A 14,351-nucleotide genomic window follows, 5' to 3' on the forward strand; every position below is an offset into this window, starting at 1 on the left:
GATCCTGACAGTCCTCCGATTGATCCCTCCCCTACTCCGGATAGCAGCCTGCGGCAAGTGCAGCTGGGTTGATGGCCGAGTGCTGTGATGTGCCGAGTGTGGGCAGTCAGGGCACTCCAAGACAGGACTGCTCTGCTGTCCCTCATCGAGGTAGACAAGCAAGCGGGGAACCCTGAGAACTGTCTGTCCGGGGTGGGGGTCGGGTCCCTTTAAGCACAGCCCTCAGCTAGCCTGAGGCAGCAGCTCCACGCTCTAAGTCCTAATCTGATGCCCTGCCAGAACCTGTTCTAGCCAGCCTTAACTTCGGTTCAGGGTCCACTCAATGTGGACATGCTAGTTCAAATTAGCAAAACGCTAATTCGAATTAGTTTTTAGGTCTAGATGAACTAGTTCGAATTAGCTTAGTTCGAATTAACTAATTTGAATTAAGTTAGTTCGAATTAGTGCTGTCGTGTAGATATACCCATAGAGACACACACCTCAACTAACTTGTAGGCTCTTAGAATGGTAGGACTAGAAGGGATCTTGAGAAGTTTTCTAGTCTAGTTGCCTGCACTTAACATAGTACTAAGTATCGAGTGCAGGAGATTCTTCAATTTCCCCAAAAGTACAATAAATATTTTTAATACCACTTAGGAGACTGGAATTCCAGGGGTAAGGGTGTGGTTCCATCTAAAAATTCTCTCTAGCTGCAGGGAAAGTGAACAAGGGCCATTATTAAAAATAAAGCGTTATTTAATACTTTACATTTCAAATGCTTTAACTGTTTTTTCCCTTTTCTATGTCTTTAACAAAAGGTTAAAAATTATTTTAATGGTACTAAGCAGGCCAAAGTCTTTGCATACCAAACCATGAAATTTATTTAAAACTCTTTAATATTAGACAGGTTACAACAAATTTGAGTCTCTGGGACCCATTTATTCCATATTCATTAATACAATAATTAGAACTGATTTGTGTTAGCAGGCATAAAAGATGGTATTATTGAAGGATGCTGATATTGTTTGGATTCTCAGCTTTGCTGGGCCTTGCCTCATAATTCCAGGAATCTTGCTATGTAATTTTAAAGGTCTTGCCACATAATTTACAGCAATTGTAACATATGGTACTTGGAGCCTTGATTAAGGGTTGGTTGCCTATATTTCTTTTCAGATACATTGTTTTCAGTGTGCTTTGTATAGCATGTTTCATATAAACTCTAGCAAATATACAAAATGTTTTAGAGAGAAGTAATAAAGCCATGAAAATAAGGAAGACAAGAGGTAAAAGCATGGGAGAACATGTGTGTTCAGCAGCGAATTAAAAAGAGCTGTAGAGCTGATGAAGTTGGGAAATACAGAAAGACTCTTAAACAGTGCCAAGATTGTGAGAAGTTCCAAGAAGTTCAGCTATAGACTATGTGGTGTTGGTGACGTGTGTTTAGGCAAGATAGTAGAATGTCTGAGGGATGTTACAAACAATGAGGGGCATCTTGTGTTGGTACTGGGGCTCTGTAATTTACTTTTGGATTTTTCTTTCAGCACCTAAAAGTCGACTCCAGAATCGTCTGCTCTTTCATCTAGCACATAAGGTATGTATGTCTCTTTGCTCACTCATCATGTGTCTTTCTGAATGTTGATCAGTAATTGGTGCTAGACTGACAACCTTCTAGAATGAGTCTATATTGTAGATACATCATGAGCAGAACAGATTTTCCCAACCACCAACACAACTGCTTTAATCTGATTTAGAGTAATTCTCTGTGTGTGTCAGGATGGATAAAAATCAATTATTTTAAACGATCAGTGTTTGTATTTAAATCAGATTTTTTTAAATTTTTTAACTCACCAATAAAATACTAAATTTCTAATTTAAAAATAGCAGTTACATTTAAATCTTATCACAAACATGCTACTCCTACACTTACAATCTTAAAAAAAAAGGAATGAATGGCTCTAGTCTGTCCAGCCTAACAACGAGCACTTGCTTCTTGAAAGTTCTGGGTCTTCAATTTCTGTTTCTCAGCAGACTAACGTGAAAAGACAGACAGTCTGGACAGGATTGTTTTCATTCTGTGCTTATGTGGTAGTGGGCCTGGCCCAAGCACAGCAGAATTAGTTAAGATATATTGTCTAAAGACAGTGAGACTGGCTATGTCTATACTGCAGGCTTTTTCAGGAGAAGCGTTTCCAGACGAGATCTTCCGAAAAATCTTCTTCTGAAAGAGATCGTCCACACTGCCAAAGTGCATTGAAAAAGTGATTGCTTTTTCGAAAGACATCATCCACATTCATTGAACGTTATCTCGCGTTTAATTTGTGATTACTATGAACGGAGTGGCCACCAGGGCACCTGTGCTTTTTCCTGGAGGCCTCTTCTTTCGAAAAAACCCCCCCACTTTTCCCCATCCACACATGCCTTTTTCCGAAAGAGCTCTTTTGGAAAAGGCGTTCTTCCTTGTAGAAAGAGGTTTACCGCTGTCAGAAAAATCCCTCTGTTATTTCATTTTTTTCTTCCGAAAGAACGCGATTGCAGTGTGGATGTAATTGACGGGTTTTTTTCGGAAAAACGTCTGTTTTTCCAAAGAAACTCTGTAGTGTAGACAGCCTATATATAGGAAAGGACAGAGGCAGTGGAATGGACTGGAAAGAAAAAGGGAAGATATTATGCAGCACACTCACAGCTTCTATGTGCCTTTCAACATTTGCTATAGAAAAACTGTCATGTCTTCTGGGTGTAAAAGTGAACTTTTTATCTGGGAATATTTTGAAAAAATTTGTTCCCTGGGGAAAAAAAGAAAAATATGTCAAGTGTAAGCAGTGCAAGAAGAAAATGCAGGGCCTAGCTACAAGAATGAAACATTATAAGGAAAATGATGTGGATGAAGATGTGCATATGTCTGAAGAACAATGTGGATCAACTTTATATCATTCTTTGAGACTCTCTCTATTTCTTTTAGTATAAGTGTGATTTAACAAGTAAATTCCCAAGTTTTTTGCTATGTTAGATGTTGCTTGAAAAAAGGTTTAGCTTAGCTAACGCTTATGGCTTGTTTAATTAGTTAACTAGGTTTAGATTCTATTAGCCAAATATACAGCACAGAAAGCTGCAATAAGAGAATTCTCGAGATGCCAGTTGCCACAGCGTGTCATTGTCTTATTTTATACTACATAATACATGCCCCCTATTTTGAAGCATTATGGTCACAGATCATAATGGTGGTGCCATATGTCTATTCCCTATTTTACTTCAGCATAATTCCTCTTTCCCAAAGAAACTCCATTCTATATTTGTTTTCAGTGGGGCTTACTCTAAAATTAAGTGTATTCTAAGCACAATCAGTCTTAGCATTTTTATTAACTTGGAATCAGATCTTCATCAAAATGACAATAGGAGTGGGGAAGAGGAGAGCTAGTTGTAGCAGTTTTAAGGACACCATACATTGAGGACTTACATGTTTTGTTAGTCTCTGAGGCTACGTCTAGACTGCAGCCCTCTTTCGAAAAAGAGTGTCTAGACTGCAACCAGTACTTTTGAAAAAGCAAGGTGCTTTTTCGAAAGAAAGCACCCAGGCAGTCTGGATGCTCTCTTTCGAAAACGCCCTGTTTGCATTTAAGAATGCCTTTTTTCGAAAGAGCACTTTCGAAAAAAGGCGTTCTTCCTCGTGAAATTAGGTTTACCGCCGTCGAAAGAAAAGCCGTGTTCTTTCGATTTAATTTCGAAAGAACGCGGCTGTAGTCTAGATGCAAGTGAAGTTTTTTCGAAAAAAGGCTACTTTTTTTAAAAAAAACCCTTGAGTCTGGACACGGCCTAAGGTGCTGCAAGACTAGTTGTTGTTTTTTAAGTTTTTCCAGTTACAGACTAATGTGGCTAACCGTCTGAAGCTTTTGTGTTTCAGATTTAACAACATTTGAAAATTAAATAAAAAAAGGGGTTAAGGTCAGCTGTCAGCCGGTAACATAGGACACTGCTCCAATTGCAAATATGAAACATTTGATTAAATTACATCTTAAATGTTATATAACTGCTATTATGTTTGTGTGATTTAGTTCTTGCCATTCCTAATGTGCTGCTACTGCATCTGAAGGCTGATACAAGTACTGAGTATTATGTACTATTTCCTAAATTAATAAAATCAAGGTATCTAAAAGTTATACAAAATATACCCTCTTAGATATTGTAAAATGCAGTACTAAGCCATAAATTAACATGTTTTAGGGATTAGTTTTGCACCATAGTTTGAAGAAATGTGAAGAAGTATCAGTGGAAAACTTGATTTAATTCAATGATTTTTGGTTATTTAAATCCTGATTTAAATCCGTTGTTTAAATCACATTATTTAAATCCATTTACTTTGGTAGCTGTAAAAGAGGAGCTTACAGAAGACACCAGTGTGCTAGGAACTAGAGTGAGACATACCAGTTCATTTCACATAGGCCTAATAGAATCTGTCTGATATTTTTTTGGCCATTTCCACCACTATATGACCTAATTAAAACGAACAATATGAAAGACTTCTACTTACACTTCCATTCTTCCGAGATCAGCTAGTTTCTCCGAGTGTGTGTGTCTTGGAACAACTTAAGAAAAAAAACCCTGTCATTTCTGATACTAAACCTCTGAGTTATTCAGTTCCCCAAAACACAATCTTGTTTCTAGCAGGAAGATTTAATTTTCATTTAAAAAATGACTGAAGCATAAACTTCACTTTGTTACATTATGGTATGTGCAAGAATAAGTAAACAGATTTTTAGAGGACTAGGTCTGTCTTATCCTAGCCCACTAATGAGAGCTCCTTCACTTCTAGCCTGCTAATTAGATTGCTTTTATTCCATAAATAGATCTGTTTATTATTATTAACAAGGGAACTTTTATGTCCACGGCATAAGCCACTTGTGAATAAGTGGTTTTTATTTACTTGCAATTTAGAAACATGAAAAGTTAATAAGACAACCACACCAAGATGTGATTCTGTTTTCAGAATGAAACTTAATTTTATCAACAGATATCTTTCAGAATGGGCTTTTCAACTTGAGAAAGGAACAGATAAAATGCCACTTATTCTAAAGCCTTTCACTTCCCAACAAAAGTCTTTATTATATATATATTATTAATTGCTGTGATTTTTGTGAGATCATATAAACTAAGCACAGTCACAGAAAACTGAAGTCCTGTAAGAAGTGGTATTTGTTATGCAAGCCCTAGATCTAGTAAAATGTTTAAGCATATACCGTAAATTAGCGTATATAACCCGCATCCATGTATAACCCGCACCCTTGTACTACCCATGGTTTTTCTATCCTATGTATTTAAAAAAAAAAAAAAAGATTACCTGCGGACATGTATAAACCACAGAGACTTCTGCAGCAGCCCCAGGGACTTGAGTAGCAGCTCATAGAGAGCAGACACAAGGCAATAGCCATCCTGCTGTCAGCAAGCCGACCGACCTGCGGGAGGGGAGCCACGCTCATGCCCAGGTCCGCCCCGTGCAGCCACAGCCAGGCACCACCCACCCTCCTCCAGGCGGGGGGAACAGAGAGTGCAGTGCAGACGTGCTGGAAGCTCGTCAGGCCCTCCCTGCAGTGGAGCTAACCCAGTTCTAATGGGGGGCGGGCAGAGCCGCTCAGGAGAACTGATGCTCCTGGAGTAAAAATCAATTTATATAAGATGCGGACATGTATACCCCGTAGGGGTGTGTGGGGGAGTTTGTAAAAACATGTATAACCCGTGCGTTATATGCTAATTCACGGTACTTAATTTTTTGTAAGTATATGAATAGCCACATTAACATCAGTGGGCTATCAGATTGACAAGCCAAATACAAAAGTGGGTCAGGCACATGCTTTGTAATGTGTGAAAGACACATTCCGAATATGTTTAAAGTTAAGCATATCGTTTTAAGTGCTTTGCTGGATTGGGTCCTCATTAGGCATTGTGTTATTCCATGTGACTTACTTTTGTGCCATGCCCCAGCATGCACCAAAAGAACACTGTACTTCTGTGTTTTGGGTTTTCTCTCTCACCCAAATAATGGCACTTTCTGCAAAAACTCCTGGTAACCTGGCAAATTCTAATTTCGATAGTTGTATTCTGTTTTTTTGAAGGTTTATTTGAAAACATAATTCTTCATTTCCTTGAGTGGACTGACATTGTTTTCTGCAATTACAAAATTGTTAATTGTGCTCCCTCCATTTTACATGTGTGCATTTGTTATTTAAAATTCAACAATTATTTTAAATGGAAATTACTACATTAAACTGTATGGAATTGCAGAAATTGAAGATATGAGCCCTGTAGAAAGAGAGATCTAAAATGTACAAACAAGTATTGTAGTAATTTTCTTTCTGGTAGGCTTTTGCTCAGCATGAGATTTTTTTTTAAAAAAAATGTATGTATGTATGTATGTATTGTGGGGAGGGGTGAGAAGAGGGGTCCCTGAAAACTGAGCTTTGGATCCAAAACCAATTTTTTTCTTAGCTCTAATTATAGTAGTAAAGTCTTAAATTGCAGATTTATTTTGAGCATGGTGTATCTAGTCCATCTCTCTGCTAGTATCCCCTAATATCATGGCATAGCAGATTTAATTATGTCTGAATCAAACCTGACAGTTGTGTGTTTGGCCTCAGCGTCAGTTATTCCCAACAGTGGCTTTCTATGTTTTCCCTCAATAGATTTCTCCATTGACAAAACGTCTTAAAGTTAGAAAGTAACTTCTAATGTCTAACCTGAATCATCTTTGCTGCAGTTCAGTCTCACTACTTGTTGTATGCCCTTCCTGATTAATATGACTAATTGCTTTTGTTTTCCATGCTGAATGCTTTTAGAGGTTGTCTGTCTCTTTCTCGTTAGTTCAGTGATGAAAAAAAGTTGATGAGCTTCCACCAGAATTTGCAGGACATCACAGAAGATCAGCTCAGTCTGGCATCTATCCACTATATGCGGTCCCACTACCAAGAGGCTATTGATATCTACAAACGCATACTGCTTGATAACCGGTTGGTGTCTCTTTTTCTTTCCCTTCCCTCTCTAGTCTCAATCTCACTGCAGTATCTCCAATTAATTTGTGTTTCCATTCCATGTAGTTGGTTCTAGAAACTGTTATTTGTGATTTGTGATGGTATTCATGCTTTTGTGTCTCTCCCTATGTGAGAAAGGGACAATGCATCTATCTCCATTTTGTCACTGGAAATGGAATTGTGACACCAATAAGGCACATGTAGAATGTATCCACCCTGAGCCCCTTTTTTAACATGCTTTGTTTTGTAGCTCATCCTGAGACTCCCCCTCCTGTTTCTTATGAAATGCTGCAGAATTATTAGCGGAGTAGATAATATTCTGTGTGTCTTATCTTCAGTATAGATCATGTACCTGTCTTTTGTTTTGTTTGACTGATTGCCTCTCTGGCCCTGATTTTTAATAACTGAATTCTCTTCCACCCCAGCCTTCTTCAGAAATTCTCAGATTTTTTTTTTTTTTTTTTTTTTTAAATTCAAGGGATCCCATGTGTCCTTTTGAGCTCTGAGGATTCTTTCAATTCCCATTTATCCTGTTATAACTGGGGATGTTAAATATAAGTTAATTGAATAGTAGTTTAATTTCATGAATTATTATTGATTAGTCGACTATTATATAGTTCTTGGGGGCGGGGCTGGTAGCCAGTGCGCTCCAGCTTCATTCCCGAGGAGCCCCCTGCCACTCCACCCTGCTGCCTCTGTATCAGAGACAGCAGTGCAGGGTGTCAGGCAGGAGCTGGTCCACAAAGGGAGCCAGTTTAAAAACTAGCTCTCTTTGCAGACTGGTTGTCTGTCGCCCTGTGCTGCTGCCTCTGATAAAGAGGCTGTAGTGCAAAGTGGCAGTAGCCCTTGTCCAGGGTGGGTTTAAGCTCCCAGACATGGCACGAGCCAGAAATGAGCTGGTCTGCCTGCCCGCCCGGCTCCTAATACACTTTAAATGCAGAGCTGCAGCTGGGGTAGGTCCTGGACCCAGCATGAGCCAGGCCTGAGCTGGGCTGCTGGCCAGCCTGCTAAAAAATGTACTGATGGGGGTGGGGAAATGCATGTAGTCTATAGCACTAAGCTATAAGTTTTTGCTTATCAGTTAATCAACTACACTATTGCATCCCTAATTATAACCCTTGTCTCAGGACTCCAAGTTGTAGCCACCAAACTCAGCCAGGAAGTAGATAAGGAACCAAATCTTTGGAGATATTGCTGTTGAGCAGTACAAGGCATGTGTTTTCCTTCAACCACATCTTCACAGATAGTTTTTAGTGTGCTGCCTTTGTAATAATTCTCTAGATGCTTCTGGCCTGGGAAGCAGGGTCAAGAAGTCGGGAACATTTGACAGTGTATAAATTGCTATTCTGGAATGTATCATGATGAATGCTTCAGACAAAGCTGAAATGCTTCCATAATGGACCTTGTTGTATAAGTCTGCATTTTGGGAGGAAATTTCAGTTTGACATTCCCTCAGGCTGTGATCAACTTGTGCCCTGAAATGTGAAGCTCAATAAGGTGGGTGAGATAATATCTTTTATTGAACCAACTTTTGTTGCTGTGAAACACAAGCTTTCGAGTTTATGCAGAGAGAGCTCTTCTTCAGGTCACACCAAAAAAAGTTGGTCTAATAAAAGATATTACCTTCTTCGAGGAATGTCCCCGTGGCTGCTCCACCTTAAGTGTACCAGCACCACTGTGCCTGTAATTGGCAGACTTCTGATTGCAGTGCACCTCTGGCTGTGCACACAGAGCGCTGGCATGCGGCAGTTGGAACAGTCATCCTGTGTGCGGAGCTAGCTGCCTCCCCTCCATCTGGATGTACACGCTGTCTACCTCCACGTGTGGATGGTGATTGGATGATGCTTTCAGAGGTCAGCAAATCCTGGTAAACTGTCATAGACATGCAACAAGAAAAACATAGTTAGAAATGGCACGGCTTCAAGTTATAGTGCCTCAAACGCAACTGCACTCCAATAGGATCAGGAGTGTCAGAAATACTTACTCACCTGCTAGAACTACACAAAACAGGACTATCAGTAAACTTAATCACAGTACACTTCACTGCAATAGCGGCATTACATCCTCCAATAGACGGCTACTTGGCTTTTACTCACCCTTTCACCAAGAGGTTCCTACAGGGTCTACAAAACACATTCCCACCCCAACAAGACCCGCTCTCCTCATGGGACCTCAGTCTTATACTAAAGGCTCATAGGGGTAAACCCTTTGAACTACCCCATGAACTACCAGCTCCCTATTACACTTATCAATGAAGTTAGCCTTTTTTGTGGCAGCTACTTCCGCAAGAAGAGTGGGTAAGATAGAGGCACACATGACACAACCACCGTACACAAATGTCTATAAAGACAAGGTGGTCCTCCGTACTCGCTCTAAATTCCTCCTAAAAGTACTTGCCTCTTTCCACTGTAATGAACCAATATGCTTACCGGTATTCTTTCCTAAACCCCATAAAGATGACCGAGAAGGGGCATTATACACCCTAGACATCCGTAGGGCAATCACCTTCTACCTCCAATGCATGGAACCTTTTCAAAAAATTCCACAATTTTTTGTCTCATCTGTGGAAAGATCAAAAGAGCTATCCATATCCAAACATAGACTATCTAAATGGATCTTGGACTGTATACACCTAGCCTATCGTATATTTAACAGAGCACCCCCAACGACCATAAGAGCAATGGCAACAACAACAGCCTTCTTCAGTGGAATCCCAATGGAGGGCATCTGTAAAGCTGCCACATGGGGATTTATTCACATATTCTCACAGCATTATGTGGACACAGACACACACTTTAGCCGAACTGTACTTGCAGTCACTGAGTCAACGATGCCGAAGCACCTACTGTGACGTAGTGGGGGTACCTGGCTGGTTTCTATGCTGCTGGCTCTGGGGGAACCCCCACTGGCTGCCGTGGGTACCACGACCCAGCAAAACAGGATGAGTCACTATGCAAACCAGTGGCCAGACACCCCCCATGGAGAGGAACAAAGGAAGGTGGAAGGCTGCCCTGGCTGGGGGGCAGGGCTGGAAGTTAGTTAGTTGGTTGCTGGCTGTCTGAGAGCATGGAGGAGAGCCTAGGGGAAGGGGCTGGAGTTTAGGGGCCCAGTCTCCCCCATCTCAAGGGGGCCTGAGGCATCCTAGCCCAGCTCTGGGACCAGATTACATCTGTGCTGTATCCTGGAGAGGCAATAAACTTCCTCTAGTCCACCGGCTGGTGCAGTCTGTTTGTGCCATTTCGGGGTGCAGGACACGGGGGAACCCCATCGCGCCGTCACACCTACCATCAAGCACGAACACTGCTTTTTAGTCACCTAAGGTGGAGCACCCACGGAGACATTCCCCAAAGAAGAAGTGAAGATTACTCACCCTATGCGGTAACTGGAGTTCTTTGAGATGGTTGTCCCCATGGATGCTCCACCACCCACCCTTCTCCCCTTGACTTTGGATCTGTCTGCTTCTGGGTCAGAGAAGGAACTGAGGAGATGGTTGGCTGTGTGCGTGGGATGACTGTTCCAACTGCCACATGCCAGCGCTCCACGTGCATACCCAACCACAGTGGCACTGCTACCAAAAGTCTGCCGATCATGAGTGCAGCCATCTCGGGGACAACCATCTTGAAGAACTCGAGTAATTGCACAGGGTGAGTAACCTTCCCTTACCCATCACATTTTTCAGATATACTGGGGATGACATGGCTACCACAACAATGCATACTGTTATACTACAATTTGTTGTTACATGAATAAGAAAAACATTTACAGTAACTGTCTTGTCCTTTTTGGCTTGCTTTTATGCATCAGTGAGTTTCACAGGTTAACTATACCTGAAATAAAAATAAATACTGACATTAAACAAATATTGTTGAAGTTTTGTATGCATGCAATATACTTGGTAAAGGGAAACAGTCAAATTGCCTTGTTGTGTTCATTATGTGGATGAGCCTTAGTTCATCAGTTGAAATAAAATAATTGCACTCTCTCTTTTACACTCCTTCACATGGGATTATTGCCAATTTCCAAAATGACGAGCCTCAAATTTCACACATCATTCTTGTATTCACTAGTACCTGGAAGAAGCAGCTCTTGGTTTACCCACATAATGTTGGGATAATGTGTTTGTGACATTGAGTCAATGTACATTGAATCATAGAGTCCGTGCATGACAGAATGTCTTCATATATGCAAAGGTCACAACACTATTACTTCCTCTTGTTGGACAAATGCATATGGGATCTTTGCATACAATCCTGAATAATTTTGTGCTTGTCTGTAGGAGAAGCTGCATTGAGAAAGTCACATACAGGCAGTCCCCGACTTACGCGGATCCGACTTATGTCGGATCCACACTTACGAACGGGGCTTTTCTCGCCCCGGAGCTCACGGACGGCGGGTTGCCACCCATGTCCTCCGGGGCGAGAAAAGCTTCTCCCGGTCTCCCTGGTCTGCAAAGCCGCGGGGGACACGGGTGGCGCGCCCGGGCTGTCCCGCTGCGGGCGTGCTCCAAGGCTTTGCTCCCCATCTCCCTGCAGACCAGGGAGACGGAGAGCAAAGCCGCGGAGCACGCCCGCAGCGGGACAGCCCGGGCGCACTTGAGCTGTCCCCCTGTGGGCGTGCTCCGCGGCTTTGCTCCCCGTCTCCCTGCAGACCAGGGAGATGGGGAGAAAAGCCTCGGAGCACGCCCGCAGCGGGACAGCCGCGGCACGCCTGGACTGTCCCGCTGCCTGCGTGCTCTGCGGCTTTGCTCCGGGTCTCCCAGGTCAGCAGACTAGGGAGACGGAGCAAAGCCGTGGAGGACTTGGGCGGTCCCGCCACCCCCATCTCCCTGGTCTGCTGGGGGGGGGGTGCAGCTAGTGTCGTCCCCCCCCCCCCCCCCCAGCAGACCAGGCTTTTCTTGCCTACCCCTGGGGTAGAGCAGCTGGGGGCTGCCCGGTTGGTCCTGCAGCGCCGCTCCGGACCAACCGGGCAGCACCCCAGCTGCTCTGCCCCAGGCGTCCTGATTCAGCTGCTGCTGGTCAGTTTCAGCAGCGGCTGAATCAGGACGCCTGGGGCAGAGCAGCTGGCGTGCTGCTGGGTTGCTCCAGTAGCGCGGAGGAGCCGCACTACTGGAGCAACCCAGCAGCACCCCAGCTGCTCTGCCCCAGGCGTCCCCAAGTCAGCCGTTGCTGAAACTGACCAATGGCTGACTACAGGAAGCCCGAGGCAGTTTTGCTCTGCCCCAGGCTTCCTGGAATCAGCCGCTGATCAGTTTCAGCAGCAGCTGACTTGGGGACGCCTGGGTCTCTTAAGTTGAATCTGTATGTAAGTCAGAACTGGCATCCAGATTCAGCCGCGGTTGAAACTGATCAGTTTCAGCCGCGGCTGACGCCAGTTCCGACTTACATACAGATTCAACTTAAGAACAAACCTACAGTCCCTATCTTGTACGTAACCCGGGGACTGCCTGTATAAGGCTGTTTTCAGGAACTCAGTATTTGTTGTATTTGTAAAAGGTACCTGGGAAAGTGAGAGAGCGTGCATAATGGTCTGTAATATTCATTTTTGGCACAATTTTCTGATAGGAGATGAATGCTTCTGTGAACTCTTTCTCTTTTACCCTTCAGGGAATACCTGGCTCTCAATGTATATGTGGCTTTATGTTACTACAAGCTGGATTACTATGATGTGTCACAAGAAGTGCTGGCTGTTTACCTTCAGCAAGTTCCTGACAGCACCATAGCTCTAAACCTCAAGGCTTGTAATCACTTCCGACTGTACAATGGCAAGGCTGCTGAGGTAACTATTGAAAAGCCCTTTTGGCTTGTCAGTCTCATTCAAGATACCATGCAAATTTCTTTTCCCTGTTATGTTATGTTTTTCTTAATTACAGGTTATTGATAAATGGCCTTTTATCATGTGAGTCTTCTCCCATAAAGGATATTACCTAGCCATAGTCCTCACATTGTTGGGCACTTAGTTTTTGTATGTATACAGCAGGGGTGGCCAACCCATTTAACAAAAAGAGCCGACACAGCGGCAGAAAAAATGTGACGAGCCACACCAGAATTGTTGGGGTGGGGGGGGAGGAAAGCCCCCCCCCCCCCCCGAATTGTCAAGCGCAAAAAAAAAAAAAAAAAGGAGGCTGTCCCTTTAAGAAACAAGCTTAGGCTTTTTGACCATATCAGGCTCCCGTCAGTGGCTGCTATCTTGGGTGCCATTTTGAATCACCGCCCCAGTGAGCACAGGGGAGCCGGGGGAGGAGGGCGGGGTTTGTTGGGGGGGGGCGCAGGAGCAACTTCACAAACCGTACTTTTGAGGGAGAAGAGTTGCATGTGGCTTGCGAGCCACAGGTTGGCCACTCTGGTATGCAGGCCTTTCCATTTTCCCAGTGCAAGTATTGCTTTGCATTTGTATGAATTATCCATCCGCAATAATCATCAAGGTATAATGGGGATGTGTTTGTTTTCTTCTACCAACTCAGTTAATCAGAACTGGAGTTGCTTCCCCATCAGTTTCAGATGTGGTATGGATCTACACGTATATGTATGTGTGTGTAGGGGGGTGCTAAGTTGTATAGTTTTTTATAGATATAATATTTAATTTCAGGCAGAACTCAAGAGTCTGATGGACAATGCCTCATCATCTTTTGAGTTTGCTAAGGAGCTCATTAAGCACAATCTGGTGAGTAATGAATTCATCTAAGCTGGTGGATCTCAAACTCTGATCTGTGGAGCTTTTTGTGATGAGGCACCACTGATAATTGGAAACTGAACATTAGAAGGTGGGATGTTAAGAGGTTGTTTTAATCCATAAAGGTCATCATGTAAGGAATGGAGGCAGTCTGATTAATATGCTTCCCACTTTTATTTAATCAGTTTCATTTTCTTGCTTGTCTCTATGCCAACTTCAAGTCAAGAGCTTGCATTCCTATTCCCTCTTTCTACTTAATTTTCTGGGGCAAAATTGTTGCAGTTGCAATGGGGTGAGGTCACAGAAGACATGTTGGGGGTACCTCTGGGAGGGCTGACATGGCCACTGCCACTTGCCTTCCTGCTCTCTGGGGCTCCTCACTTCCCAGTCCTGCTGGGCCAGCTCCCTGGTCTCCCCCAGCCAAAGCCCCAAGCTGAGATCCCTGCCCCCACCGAGAAGCAGTACAAACACTGAACCTCTGCAGGTCCAAGGAGAGTGCAGTTTTGGGCCCAGTACCCTGAGATACCACTCCCCAAATGGAATTGAAACCCCCAATGAACTACCTAGGTAAGCTCCCATTAACAATGAAAGGAGCATGTACACACTGGTTGCCCCTCCAGGTAACAATGATTTACAGTCGGTTTGACAGAAAATAAAAGTGATTTTTATTAAGTACAAGCAGTAGGA

The 14,351-nt window shown here is 43.2% G+C and overlaps 1 protein-coding gene across 3 annotated transcripts in view; it reads left to right on the top strand.

The window, feature by feature from the left end:
* Positions 1 to 14,351, top strand: part of IFT56 (intraflagellar transport 56) — an 83,972-nt gene that overhangs the window by 13,324 nt on the left and 56,297 nt on the right. For all 3 annotated transcript variants that reach the window (XR_003090266.3, XM_006127813.5, XM_089780778.1), the window contains 4 exons: positions 1,521 to 1,570; positions 6,829 to 6,974; positions 12,599 to 12,770; positions 13,581 to 13,655. Coding sequence is in view for 2 of the 3 variants with exons in the window: in XM_006127813.5 (XP_006127875.2) it covers positions 1,521 to 1,570; positions 6,829 to 6,974; positions 12,599 to 12,770; positions 13,581 to 13,655 (443 nt within the window). In the remaining variant the exon portion in view is untranslated. The remainder of the gene's footprint in view (positions 1 to 1,520; positions 1,571 to 6,828; positions 6,975 to 12,598; positions 12,771 to 13,580; positions 13,656 to 14,351) is intronic.

Source organism: Pelodiscus sinensis, chromosome 1 (genome assembly GCF_052426305.1).
Source record: "Pelodiscus sinensis isolate ZL-2025 chromosome 1, ASM5242630v1, whole genome shotgun sequence".
Taxonomy (NCBI): domain Eukaryota; kingdom Metazoa; phylum Chordata; order Testudines; family Trionychidae; genus Pelodiscus; species Pelodiscus sinensis.